Here is a 15723-nt window from a genome sequence, read left to right on the forward strand (position 1 = left end):
AGTTATATAATCTGTTATCTCTTAAAACAAAATTGTGTGATTGAAATTTAACATAATGTAATTGAGGAAGATACAGATAAATAATAATATTATCTTCAGTGATTGATCACACAAAAAAAAAAAAACAAAATCTTTTCTACCCCAATTTGTAACTTAATATTAAAAAATATATGGATAAATCACACAATAATAATTATCTAAATATTATTGTTGATCAACCTATTTAATTTTGTATTCGGTTTTGTCATAAAATATTAAATATTACAATTTATTGCTTGATCTTATTAATATTATAATTTGATTATGAATGGATGGTTGGTTGTTTTTCAGTTTTAGTGAGGTAGGTTGGAAAATAACAAAGGTTTGATATTGATTTCAATTTCAGTTAGAGTGACATTGTATAGAAAATAGATATTTATTTTGTTTATAAGGAAAAAACATAACAACCAGACACAATAACAAAGCATATACAAAAAGAAATAGAGTATAACAACACAAAAATAATTCCAAAAAAAAAACTACAAAACAACTTTTCTTTTGTTTCTTACTCCAATCAATTTATTATTTCTATGTATTATTGACTTTAATAGTTAATACTATTTTATACTATATCTATTTTTTAATTATTACTATTAAACAAAATCAATTTTGAAATATAATTATAGTAATTACTATTACTAACCATAAAATAATATTATTCTCTTTTTTTTTTTTTTTTGATTTCTTTCTGTTTAGATATGACAAGAGAGAGTGTGTTGTATTGAATACCTTCTTATTTGATTGATATAGTTAATTGACTTTCCTAATCTATTGGTTTAGGATTTAGAAGTAATGTTTGTTTGGTGTTGTGAAAGGTTTAGTTATGTATATGTTTCTAGATATATCAAAAACAAATGGATGTTTATATAAACTACTACTACAACTACAAATACTACTACAGCAGCTATTATAGAAGATACTATAGTATGGTGGTATTTTGTTGTTGTTCTAACGTGATACCAACTAGTAAATTAATTAAAATTGAATTTGAATATTAATATTTGCTGATTCTCTCTTTCTCACTCACTCACTCGCAGATTCACTTTTATCATGCGATAAATTTAAATAAATATAAACTCTCTTTCATTACTACTACACATAGTAGGTGTTGTGTGTTTTTTATTTAATATAAAATTGGTATATATATATTAATATATATAGTGAGTGATACTATTGTTGTTTTGTTTTGTTTTGTTTTGTGAGAGTAAACAACAAGAAGACATATAAAAGTGGTACTTTTATATTCTATAGTGTTGGTGGTAGTAGTGGTGTTGCTGCTACCGATTGATATATAACACATTCAATAATTTTATAAAAATAAATATTATTATTACTATTATTATTATTATTATTATTATTTTTATTATTGATCCACTTTTCATGAATACATGTATTCCAAACCAATCAACGCTCCATTAATAAATACAAAAACAATTTAAATATAAAATGAAAACCACCACTACCACAACACCACAGTAATAATCCCATTCGATGTCTGTTTCCGAACAGTTAGACATTAATATATCTATCAAACATATCTAGAAACAAAAAATATAAAAATAACACACCACCATCATCATCACAATGTGATAGAAGAGAATTAATTAACAGGTGTGGGTTGTGTTGTGTGCGTGTATATATAAAAATTCAACCTCTTTTATTCTCAATTTCACTACACCACTACCAAATCATGTTGTTATTTTCAACTTCATTTTTTATTGCTGTTGAACTAACTATACTATATATATCAATATATATATTTATACAATTGCAATCATACATAATTAAGTTTAGTGATATGAATTGATTTGATTTGATTTGATATGATATGATATTCATAACAATTGGATTGTTCATGATTGTTTGAGGTAATTCTAAATTTATATATTGATGTATCTTGATTCCAAACAGACACAAAAATTTGTATTTTAATTTAAATTGAAATAATTTAATATGATACAGTGTATATTTATTGTCAAAAAATAAAAAAAGAGTAATTATATTTATATATGATTTTTTTGACATTTGGGGATAAATAAAATGAATTTTAATTTTCTTTTAAATTGTATATTTGTTAACTAATTCAGATATGATTTGATTGTGATTCTAATCTTGATTCTGTTTGAATGAAGAAAGAAATAGTGAAATAATGGTAATACATTCTTTTACGTTATTCGAAAGTTGTCATTAAATTCAATTTAAATAAACTGAACCAAATTTGAACAAAATTAAATAATAATTAATTAAAAACAACCAATGAAATTGAATAAAATAACTTTTATATAATAAAATATGATTTAAACATAAACAATAGGTGGTATTTTTGATTATATTTTTAATACTAAATTTACTTTTTCTACCTAATAAAGAGTTTTAATAAGTGTAAAGAAATAATGATTATATACCTTTATATTATAGCATTCAAACAACTACTAAAGATGTGAAATTCTACTAACTCCTGTTTCAAACCTGTTTTAAAATTTATAAATGATTCAATTAACCAACAACTAGCACTACTTTTAAAAATTTAAATAATGTTAATAACAAAAAAATAATAATAATTGGATTGTTTAAAATTGATTTAGATTGATTGATTGATTGATTGACTTGTTGAATGTTGACTAACTGATTTTGATTGATGAATGATTACTATTATGTGTTATTATATGATTCTTATTATATATTATTACTTTTCAAATTTATTTATTACTAATACTGGTTTAAAATTGCTTGTTTTTTTATTTATTTTGTTTTAAGTTATGTCAATTATAGTTAAATTTAATATATGTGTAATTATAAGTGTATGTTGTGTGTGTGAGTGCAAGAAGCACAAATTCATTAACTTTTCAACTATGATGATAATGACCACAAACAAATTCAACCAACCAACATTTAATAACTTCTGTGTATCACATCACATCTAATTCTAATTCTGCTATCAATATTATTAAAATAAATATTGAAATTCTATTATACATTGAATTGCATTTTTAATACTTAATGATCAAAAGAATCACACACTTCACACATTTAAATGTTAACATTTGTTTTTTTTTTTTGTTTAAACTTATAGGTTTTTTCAAATGTGTGTGTCAGCATTTATAATTTGATTGCGTGGTGTGTGAGTTTGATTTAGAGTGTGTTTTCATTTTTATTCTTTTTTTTTTTTTTAAAGTATTGAATATTAAAAAAATTTTTGGAGTGAATTTAAATAGGTTAATGTTGATTATCAAGATTGTTAGGTGAATGATGAATGCAGTTGTAGTGGTATATATTTCTAGAAAAGTGTCTTTTGAATTTAATTAAAAGTACATACCTATAGTAAAAATTTCTTAAAAATACATGTAAAAAAACAACAAAAGTGTATATATATATTTGTTTGGTGGTTCGTGTGTGTGTGTTTATTTATTTGTTTATTTCGAACTATTAATTTAATATTAGTTTAGTTTAGTTTAATACTAAAATAAAATAATTTCTATAGCTGCAAACAAACATATTTTAATTTAAACATAAAAGTTGCAAACAACCAACACTTTTTTTTGATCTCTTTAAAATTGTGTGAGGTGACCCCACCTTAATATATTGCAAACTCTAGCTGCAAATGGTTAATTACCTTGTAAAAAATACCCACAAGTCAACGACTCATCAAAAATAATAAAATGAATTCAATATATAGTTTTTTTATTTTTTTCCTAATACAATTAATTTGATTGGGATAAAAATTGGCCTATCCGGATTGGAATTTGAAAAAAAATTTCCAATTATGTCAAATTTTTCATATGAAACCAAAGCTATTGGTTTATTCATTTTTATTTAACATAGAGACTTTTTTTTTTTTTGTTTGTTGTGTAGGTTGGTTTTTTTTTTTTGTTTTTTTTCTTTCTTTGATGTTTTAACATACCAAAAGTTAGGATGGTTGATCCAAAGAAAAATCAAGACCTTCACTACATACAACTTGTTAAATTCATTGAACTCATCGGGATTACCTAAATAGAATAGTGTAATAGTTTTTAAAAGGAAAGAAGTGGTCCACCATTGATCATTGAAATCAATGTTTGAATTTAAACTCACTATCTAAAACTCCAAACTTCAAACTTACTTCCTCTTTTTTTTAATTAATTCATTTTTGAAGTTCATTTTCATTTTGAATTAATTCCAATTCTTTTGTTAACAAAAAGAAAAGTTATAACTCTCTATCTCTCTTTCCTTCTCTGTCTTTTTTTTGCTGTAACAAATTATAAAGTTAGAGAATAAATATGTGACTAATTTTTTGCAATTTTTTTTTATTTTTTAAACTTGCAGAACTTCATTATCTAATCAATGAATAATAATCATGTGTATTTTTTGAAACCGAGTGTGTGAGAAAAAAAAAATTAAAATTTTAAAAATATTTTTTATTTTATTTTTTATTTTTTTTTTTTTTATGCACAAAACTTAACGAAAAATGAATTTTCAAATTGATTCTCGTTACTTAACGTTATGTTTTGTTTCAGTCGCACAACACTTGTTATAGAGTAGTAACGTTTTTCTATCTCTACCTATCTTATGAAAATATAAAAATTAAAATTTCCGGAAATGAAATCGTCCAATGAAGATATTCATTTATTCGATGACAGTGAGCATCTCGACTCTCCTGACATCCCACATAAACCAAATATAGATAATAATAATAATTTAAATAATAATAATAGTAATAATAGTAATAATTTAAATAATAATAATAATAATGAAGAATTTATTGAAAATGAAGATGAAGAAAATAACAATAATCAAATAGATGAACAACAACAACAACAACATGAACATCAAGAAGAACAACAACAACAACAACAACATGAGGGTGATGCCGATGCTGATGCTGATGCTGACAACATAGGGATGAATGGTGGTGGTGTACATCAACAACATGAAGGTGAAGGATCGTCAGAAGATGTCGGAGCAGAGACTGACCAGATGGTTACGATTCACCATGAGCATTTACATCAGCATCATGAAGATGCTCATTCTCATTCGCATGCTCATGGTCATGGACAAGAGATGGCCGATGTCGATCAACAACATGAACATGAACATCATCATATACATCACCATCACCACCACCAAATGCAACACCATGACATCGATGATGAGTCGGATGTGGTAGTCGTCCAGGAGCATATGCACCACGAAGTAGTCGATGGTGTCCACCATCACCAGACACAACAAGAGCACGTCCATGACCACGGTGAAGAACACCAGCACCACCATCATCATGAACACGTTGGCATCGGTATTGTCGTGCAACCCGAAGAAATCATAGATAACACTCACCATGTGATTGTCGTTGACGACCAAAAGTCACGTAAATCCCTACAGGACGAGCAGATGGACGTTCACTTTGAATCCGATGGCCAACTTCATCTTCAGTCGATCGAGCACCAACATCAACATCAGCATCACCAACATCAACATCAACACCAATTGCAACACGACGATATGATTGTAGATCAACATCAGGAACAACAACACCACCAACACCATCAACATCAACATCATCATCAACACCACCAACATCATCACCATCAGCCAATCCAGAGTGTAGTCGATGGACTTGTCGTCGACGAAGCAGACGGACATCACTCTGGTCAACTGGAAACAATCGTCCACCTAACTGATGAGGTTATGCACCATGAGCCACAACACGAGCATTCCGAACACCACCAACATCTACTACATCACCAACACCACCAAGTTGTAAGCCAGCACGTCGAACACACTTCTCAGCAACAGCAGCAACAACAACAACAGCAGCAACAACAACAACAACATCTCGATCAACAATCTCTTCACATTGAGCAGATACAACAACAACAGCAGCAACAACAACAATCAGACCAAGATCAACAAGTTGGATTAGTTATTGTTGAGCAGCACGTGATCGATCAGGTGCAAGACCAACAACAAACACCTGTAATTCAACAACAACAACAACAACAGCAACAACAACAACAAGAACAAGACCAACAAATACAATCTGTTCAACAAGTTAAACAACAACAACAAGATAATAATGAACAAATTACACTTCAACAACAATCACAATCACAACAACAACATCAAACACAACAACAACAAGAAGAAGAACAAATGCACATAGAAGAGATTACCAGTCACCCACTCCAACACCCACTCCAATCACAAGCACAACAACAGCATCAAACACAACAACAACAAATGACTATATCAGAACATCCACATATGATTCTTGGTGACTCGATGGAATCGGTTCAGAATCAACGTGCAACCGAGCCAATGAAACCAGAGACCCAAAAGACATCCAATGCTATTAAACAAAAGAAATACAGAGACGGTTTAAAGAGAAAGCAAGAGGAAGCTGACAAAAGACTGAAAGATTTGGTAGAAGAGAATCGTATATTACAATTCAACTTGGATAGATTAAAAGATATAGAAATCGAAAAGAATATATTGGTTCGTGAATTACAAAAGTTAAAATATGATATAGAACATGGACAAATTCATTTGAATAATAATATTAATAGTAATAATAATAATAATAATAATAATAATCATCATCAAACCATTAATAATAATAATAATATTCAAGATATTGAAATGATAGATACACCTCAAACAACAACAACAACTACAACAACTACAACTTCATCAACAACCTCCACACCACCACCACCACCACAACCACTCAGCTCAACACCATCAATAGGCGACATGCCTCAACTTGATCATATACAACCACGCTATCGTGATGAAATCCTGCATTTCAAGGAGAAGAGAAAACTAAACTTTTTCCAAGCTGACGAGGGTGAGCACATAGACGACCTTCACATCATGACCACCAATACCTATCTCAGCCAGACCAATGAGCATCCACAACACGACCAGCATGGCAATATCATAGAGGATCCAAAGCAGATCGCCAGTAGAAGAAAGATAGAGTGTGTCGGTCTCAGTGACGATGTTTTCCACTCGGCTTTCAAGAAAGAGTGGTTCCCGCCATTCAGTGAGACCACCGTAGTCCAGTTGGACGACGAGCTATACATCAACTGCAAAGCACTGGACTGCATGGATCAATCGTGTTTCGGTGTCTGCTACAAGTGTGGCATCGTTCGTGCTCAATTCCTTCAGAAGCGAGACGAATGTGCACTGCAGGAGTACGAACAACATCAAATCATACATCAACATCAATTGCTACAAGCTCAACAAGCTCAACAACAAGCTCAACAACAACAACATGTACAATCACAATCAACCATCTCACATCAAACTCCTTCCTCTTCACCCTCGCCAATTCTAACTCCAACTTCCACCTCCACTTCAACACCGTCCAAATCAGAGAGTAGCAGTAGAGACAATCATCATAAATCTAGCACTCCCAAGAGCACCGAAAAGACGTCCAGTACATCTTCAAAGAGAAAACGTCAAAAGAAAGAAAAAGAATCGAAGGAATCAACTAAAGAACCAAAGGTATCCGCTAAGGAATCTGCCAAGGAAGACAAGGAAGAAGACAAGGAAGACAAGGAAACTAAGGAGCAGCATAAACAACCAAAGGAACCTATTGTAATCGCACCAATACCACTACAAATTTCATCTTTACCACCAACCAGAAGAAGATCAGCCGCAATGAAACTACACCAACAACAACAACAAGCTGCCGCTGCTGCTGCCGCTGCCGCACTTCAACAACAGCAACAACAAACTAATTATGAACTTCCTGAATCACAAACTACTCCACCAGGATCACCATTTTCACAAACCATTTCAACATCACCTGAAATTGTACAAAATATAACAACCACCACAACAACCACAACTTCAAATTCTGTTGATCAACAACAACAAAATACAGATACTACAGAATAAAAATGACTCTTTTTTTTTTTTATATTATATTTTAAAATTTAAACTATTCTATTTACAATTTATTGAACGAAAGTGATAGACTGTCTTCTAACAGTGCATCGAAATTATCGAATTCCTTACGCATGAAAAAGCATCGTATTCCGAGGAGCATTCGTACTATTAGCGATGATTCCAAGGTGATTTGAGAGGAGTGAAAGTTAAAGGTGGTACTCTGGTAGTTACATTCGATGTGTGCATCCACTGAGAGGTATGGTATCAGTGGTTCAATCATTATCGGTGAGAGGTGCTCAACCAGTTTAGGACACACTCTGAACAGAGAGAGTATACGCTGGAGTTGAATCGTTCGGTTACACCCTATATTCTCCAACACATGAAACATCGTAGTGAACTGTAACATATCATCTCTCAATCTTTGTAATTGTCTTTGCTGAATACCTATTCCATTGTTGTTACTACTACTACTGTTAGTACTATAGCCAAAACTTCTCCTGCTGTTGTTATCACAACTGTTTTCCTTTCTTCCTAAACCAACATAACACTCAACGAGCACATCAAAAGGTATTCTATTTTGTAAGATATTGTTCAATTGATCAATATAAATACTCTCGTTCATGTTGTCGTTAAAATCAAACAAACACACCTCATCTTTTGCAAAAGAAAAACATTCATTCAATCGCTCAACGAAAAATTCAAAGTAAACACACAAATTTTGTTGTTATTTTTTATTTTATTTTATTTTTTAAAACAATCAGCCGAATCTACTCGAACGAGTAATAAGTAGTGAGTGTTTAATGAATATAAGTTATTTATTATTAATTGAAATAAACCGTTAACTTTCAACAAATCAATTGGTTAATTTTTCTATGATTGATTTGTTGTTTATTTTTAATTTTTTTTAATTTAATTATTTTCTTTTTCTTTTAACAATTCTTGTTACTAAGAATTTCCAGATAATTATTAAAAGATTTAAAACATTGTTATTAAAAATAGTTTGGTTCTCTGACCAAGTAGATCGCAAGTGATCAGATCAGAGCTTAAAAGTGTCACCAATCATCAGAAACCCAACATTGTCATCTGACAAATTAGAAATGCAATGAAATAAAATACTATTGAAATATTTTAAACCATTTAATGTAAATTATGATCACCCAAAAACTTGATAAGGGGCAAAACTATACTTTTCATTTTTTTTTTTTGTGATATTGATTGACAAACTGGTATAAAAATAAATTGTTCTTTTTTTTTTTTAGATTTTTTTTTATCTGCAACACAAGTCAATCAATTTGAGGTAAAAACCACTTTTAGAACTTATGAGAATTTTTCAATGATTGGGTGTTTTTTTTTATTTTTTTTTTTAATGCATTTTTTTTTACTTTAAATTAAGGGGGTGATTGATATATTCAACTAACTACAACATTAGTCGAGTAAAATCTGATGTTTAATTTTCTCAGATATACCCCCTCCATAATATATCGTTGGAGCATATCATTTTAATTTTGAGTTGGTTGTTAATCAAAGTCGGTAAATATCTCATCAGGAGTCAGACCATATTATTTATGTGTTAGGCGGACGTCACTAATTTCTTTCATTGATTTACCAAATTGTGAGAGTGGATCATCGCTCTATCCAATCAACTTTACAACAAATCAATTTTGTTTAACACTCACACAACAATTGTCTTTCTAAAAATTAAACAAAAAGTTTGCTGTATTGATATGTATGTGGGTGACCATCTTCGAACTCCAATAGGTCGACTCATATATTATTGGACATCTGACTATGATTAAACACCACACACATTATTTTTATACTGTATGCAATATCAACTTTAGAACAGGTTAATATGACAAAAATAAAGGATGATTACAATCACAGAGCACAATTTTAATAATATCAATGTCACGATGTGGGAGATTGCCTTGAATCGATGATGTTCATTGGATAAGCACAGATTAGTAAAAAATCAAAATTAATCGAGTAATCACCAACATAACAACTAACCAACCACCTGCTCTGTTATTAATAACTTATAACGTGTCCAAAAGTACCAAATGGTCAATTCTATCATAGTATCATATTAATTAATGGAATTATTATTGTAAATTTGAGGTGTTAGGAGGAAGAAGTGGAGAATAATCTAAACATCACATTTTCATCTCAACACTGATATTATTAACAGTGTAGGTGATAAAAGAATTCATCCGCTCACCTTTCATGCTCAACAACAACAACAGCTAAACTTGTTTTTAATTTAGAGACAAAACCCCACTAGAACAACAAAGTTAAATCTCAAAACAAAGGACATAGGATTGATTGACTGCCTCTAACCAATGGTTTGATCTGTACATTTTTATCAACATCCCTGGCAGGGAGCTGTTGTGTCAAAGTTAATCCTATCCTTTCCAGATAGAATATAACTGTCCAGACTAAAAATAATTATAAGAGGAATTAAAAATAATTATCTGACTCTTTTGTTGCACAGGCACACAAACAAACCTATTTAAATCAGTGAACACCTTCAGACATGTTTCATTTTTAGTTAAATCCAAATCCAGCTGTATTCCTTAACAGAGTAATATATGAAGTTAGATTAGTCCAACTATTATCACTACTACCACCACCTTATACATTTGTACTACCACAACATTCCAACTATAAATCTTTAAGATTATATAGCATCAACACTTGTAATACTACCAACATCAATACAACATCACCCAAAAATCAACAATCTAATTTATTTATAAACAAAACAACAATCAAACAAACATGTCCAACTCAACTGTTGCACCATTAGTTCCAGAACAATGTTATTGTGATCCATCTGTAGTCCTTGGTTTCTGTCACCAAGGTGGTTGCACTGCTTTCGCAGCTATCTACTTGATCGTTTGGTTCATCGCCATGGCTGAAGGTATCAGACGTATCGTTATCAATCGTCGTAACTGGAAGACCGCCATCTATGTCTCCAATGTCCAATTGACCATCGGTGTCGCTCTCTGGTTCGTCCGTCACATTATGTTGTTAGCCAAAGTTACTGAACTCTACTCGATGGCCGTCCTCCTTACTTTCGGTGTCGCTTTCTGGGTCAGTGCTTACCTCTGGATTCTCGTTTCCTGGTGTGACATCATCCTCTCTGTAAACTTTAGCAAACCAATTCAAAAGACCTTCATCATTGTCAAGTACGTCATCTTGGCATTCAACGTATTGTTGTTCGTCGGTTGGATCATCGGTAACACCATCTACTGGCCATACTACATCACCAATATCTTCTTTGGTATCTACGGTTTCGGTATCACCCTCGGTTTCTTTGCTCTCGGTCTCATGATCTGGCGTGAATACTACAAGGTATCTCACATTGCCGCTCACGGACAAGCTGCCCACGACACCTACGCCAAGGTTCGTAAGGTAACCATGTTGGCCACATACGTCAGTATCGCCGCTATCATCTTCACCATCTGCTTGATTGCTTCTGCCTACAAGCTTCCACACAACCCTGCTGGTGCAGTAGCCTGGATGTTCATCACCCGTATTCCATTGGCACTCTTTGTCTACACCATGCTCGTCGTGTTGATTCCAAACCGTCAGCAGAACCGTGTCAACAAAGACAAGGAGTGGGCCGAGAAGATGCAACGTCTCGAGTTCTCAACCAACGCTCAATCCAACATGTACGAAGAGACCACACTCTCAATGGATACTGCCACCATCACCATCTCCACCGGTACCAACAGTGGTATGATGGAAATGAGCTCAGCCGTCGAAACCAACAAAACTAGCAACGGTTCAAACTCCAATACCAATAGTGAGTCTTCACTTGGAAGTAACAATTAAACTTCCTTCTTTAAAATAATAATAATATAGCAATTCAATTCAATTCATTTCATTCAAAAACCTCTCGCACCGCCATCTTGCTTTTGATCAATCAGTTTTAATCAAACAGGCAAACATCGACATCAAACAACTCCAAACAAATCTAACAAACCAAAAAGGTTTGAATAATATTAATAGTCGTCTTCATCAACATTATCAATGTAACATTAATCATTATTGAATGATATTAAAAATAATAATAACTTTATTCATTTAAATAATCATATTTTTAAAAATCAAATATTTAAATAAAGTTTATTTAGTAATAATAATAATATTTTGACTTTTTGAATTGAAATTTGATTATATATATCTTTAAAATATTATAAAATAAATATATATCTTTAACCTATGTTGTCATTGTGATTATCGTAACTTCAGTTATTCTGAAGGATATAAATATACAAAAGCGGTAACAGTAACAAACACAACTACACAATTGTTGGAGATGTTCTTATTTTTGATTATAATTATTGACATTGCACAATTAAGTTATATATCTATCTTCTTTTATTATCATAATTGTGTGTGTTTCATTTTATAATTAAATATAATTAAATTAATAACCAACACCAAAAAAAAAAAAAACATAAAAATCTGAATTCTGATTTTAAACATACGTATTAATCATTTTTTTAATCACTTACTTTTTCAGTAATAATAAAAAAGTAGAATCAGAATAATAAAAGATAAAGTTTATGAATAGTAATGAAATGATCAACAGTTATTGTTGTTACTGTCTCCCCATATGTTAATAATCTTATCATTCGAATGGAATAATAAATATCATATAATATTCATTTGAATTCTACTTCAAGTATTTTATCATCAACTATTACATCATCAAATTAATATTTTAAAAATGATTTAATCTTTTAAAAAAAAAGATAGAGAGTTTTTTTAGTTTATATGGTTGTGGAGTATGGTGTTTTGAGGGAGTTTACTTTCTTTTTGTGGACAACACATCACACACACTAAGCTCACTACATTTAGACATACACACACACAACCCAACACACAATCATACACACCAATATAATATATTTATGTATAATCACTTTATAATGAATAAAAATAGGGTTGTCTATTTTGTTGTGGTATAGGTGTTTGACAAGAATAAAAGATCAATCAGATCTTAAATATTCTATCTTTTTTTCAAGGTTTACAATTAAAATATCCCAAAACTATTATGATTTGATGATGTATGATAACTAATTATCAATCTCTAGGGTATTTATCATCCAAACGATGGTTTCATATCATCAACATATATATATATATGCAACTTGTTTAAAATCAAAACAAATCAAATCACAAATCATATATTATTTAAGAAGTAGTAAAGTAAACATTCATTTCATTCATTCATTCATTCAATTCTAAATATTGTTTAAATTGATATCAAACTTTACAATTGTTATCAATAGTAATCGAACCTAATAAATCAATCATGTTCAACTTTTACAAAAGTAATAATTGTACAAATAAAAGTAATAGTAATAATATATCCATAATAGTAGTTTTAGTAATTCTATTTTTTATAAATATATCTCAATGTGGTAAGTAGTAGTTAGTAACTGATATACATACATATCTAATTAGTATTCAATCATTAAAATGTTTTAACACTTTCCAATACATTTAGATCCTGTTGTTTCAAATATAGTATATTTTAAAGGATATGCAGATATTTTTGGACAATTCCAAAATGCAAATTCAGTTTTATTTTCTAAAGACTCTTTCGCCAGTTCCAGTGGTATCGAATTTCAATTGGTCGATGATATGAATATAAAAGTCAATATTAGTGAAAATATGGTGTCACTTGGAATGATCCAAGTTTGTACCAAAGGTGGTGACTGTAGTAATAGCGCAATTTGGAATCCAGTTGTTATCGATAGAATCATTGGTACTCCGACAGAGGGTGGTGTTGTTAGTGTTCAAGGTCAATATCTACAGGGTTCCAACAGCAAGTTGAAGTTCTCAAAGACCAATATCATGTTAAACAGCTCCTCAGATTCATCCACTGAATTACTCTTTAATTTCCCAACTGAGCTAGCTCAACAATTCGAGAGTACCGATGTAAATGTAACCATTCAAATTAGATCAACTGTTTTTTCATCTAGATTCTCATTTTTAGGTAGGTTGGATAATAATATTGTTAAATAATCAAATAGTTATAGATTTCTAATTAATTTTACTTATTAATAATATTAGCTCCAAAAATTGATACCATTTCAATCGACAAAGAAAGTTCATTGGTACACCTTGAAGGTAGTAGTTTTGGTGTTAACAGTTCATTGTTAAGTGCAACTATCGATGGTATTCCAATCCCAATCTCGAATATTTCGAAAAATTTCTATGTTTCCTTAGATACCAGAGGTATTAAAGATTATTTCAGTTATGCTGGTCTTAAAAAGGTTCAATTGAAAAGAAATGAACTATTTTCAAAGCCAATGGAAATTAAAATTAGTATGTTAACATTTAAATTGATTACAATATCTTTATTGTTTATTTATTAACGTTATTACTATTATTTTATAGGACCTGTACCAATGAATATTACAACAGTTTCAAGTGATATTGGTGGATTAGTAACAGTTTATGGTTCTACTTTTACACACTTCAGATGGAATAATACTTTGGCTGATGTATCGATTTGGATCGGTGATATTCTATGCAAAGATCCACAACCTCTTTTAGCACTACCAAATCGATTCACCTGCAAGCTTGGTCCAGTCGCAAGAAATAAACAAACTGCCGATCTAGTTGTAAAGGTTATCATCGATGGTGCTGAATCAAACAAGAGTCTACTCTTTTCCTTTGATATCCCAGCTCTTTACTATTCAAAGCAGAACGTTGACATCATCGAGTTGACCGGAGAGAGACTCGGATTCTCCGATGATCTGAATAAAACAACAGTTTATTTCCGTGATTTCACGTTGACTCCATTATCGATCACCATGATAAACAACACCGGTCTCCAGTTGCTCAAATTCAGAATCTCCAACGCCACTGCAGTCGGTATCTACAAAGGAATCACCTTGAAGTTCAAGCATATCCTCTCGAATCCAGTCGATGTCATAATCAGTCCTGTGATTACCGATATTACATCGCCACCAACTACAGGTGGTAGAATTACAATTTCCGGTGTATTCTTAAACACCAAGGAAATCTCGAAAATAAGCATCATTGGTGACGACGGTGGCAACAACAAAAACAACAGCAATACAAATGTAACAGATTGTAGATCTATGGAGAGAGTAACACCTTACTCCATTGCCTGTGTGGTCGGTGCTGGTAGTGGAGGAAACATTCTAATCAACGCAAGCATGAAGGGACTATCGATTGCTCACAGCTTCAGCTATCAATCGCCCAGCGTTCACTCCTCCACTACAATCAATTTCTTTGGAGGTCAAGTCACAGTTTTCGGTGATAATTTCGCACCAAAGAATCTCAGTGTTACCATTGGCGAGATTGAATGTACCGATCCCAGACTCGTATCGGCAGAAGTTCTGGTGTGTTCGGTCGACCAGAAAACAATACCATCGCCAGTACCAATCGATGTCCAGAATGTCACGGTCACAGTCAATGGCTTGGTTGGAAGCGCATCTGTATTCACCTATATCCAACTACCCACTAAATCACCACTCGACAAGCAATTGAAGCAACTCGCTTGGGTCATTCCTATCGGAGCTGTTGCAGTTGCATTTGTAATTCTAACAACTATTATTTTGTCAGTAAGAATGTATAGACAGCACCTAAAGAAGAAAGCTGTAAAGCATTTCTTAGAAGCATAGATTACAAACAAAATAAATATATATATTTTGGACGACTATAAACTTATTTCTTAAAAAGATCTTTTTATTTATTAAATAAAGTATTTTTAATGATATAATCAATATGTTTCTATATTTCTTTCAAATTATCAACTTAATTAAA

At 31.3% G+C, this 15723-nt stretch overlaps 3 protein-coding genes across 3 annotated transcripts; 2 read left to right on the forward strand and 1 right to left on the reverse strand.

Annotated features, from left to right (window-relative positions):
* Window positions 1-1754: 1754 nt before the first annotated feature.
* PPL_02254 (uncharacterized protein) lies at window positions 1755-4182 on the reverse strand (the record flags this gene model as incomplete). The annotated part of the gene is made up of 5 exons (XM_020573246.1): window positions 1755-1772; window positions 1820-1913; window positions 2496-2555; window positions 3992-4105; window positions 4139-4182. The coding sequence occupies 5 exons, from the start codon at window positions 4180-4182 to the stop codon at window positions 1755-1757; spliced, it is 330 nt and encodes a 109-aa protein (XP_020437363.1).
* Window positions 4183-4614: 432 nt separating this feature from the next.
* On the forward strand, window positions 4615-7917 carry PPL_02255 (uncharacterized protein; the record flags this gene model as incomplete). Its single annotated transcript, XM_020573247.1, has 1 exon — window positions 4615-7917. One exon carries the CDS (start codon window positions 4615-4617, stop codon window positions 7915-7917), a length of 3303 nt encoding a protein of 1100 aa, XP_020437364.1.
* A 2769-nt stretch (window positions 7918-10686) lies between these two features.
* On the forward strand, window positions 10687-15581 carry tgrI3 (IPT/TIG domain-containing protein; the record flags this gene model as incomplete). The annotated part of the gene is made up of 6 exons (XM_020573248.1): window positions 10687-11734; window positions 11841-11945; window positions 13302-13343; window positions 13451-13921; window positions 13999-14253; window positions 14326-15581. 6 exons carry the CDS (start codon window positions 10687-10689, stop codon window positions 15579-15581), a joined length of 3177 nt encoding a protein of 1058 aa, XP_020437365.1.
* Between the last annotated feature and the right edge of the window lie 142 nt (window positions 15582-15723).

This window comes from Heterostelium album (genome assembly GCF_000004825.1).
Source record: "Heterostelium album PN500 unplaced genomic scaffold PPL_scaffold2, whole genome shotgun sequence".
NCBI lineage: Eukaryota > Evosea > Eumycetozoa > Acytosteliales > Acytosteliaceae > Heterostelium > Heterostelium album.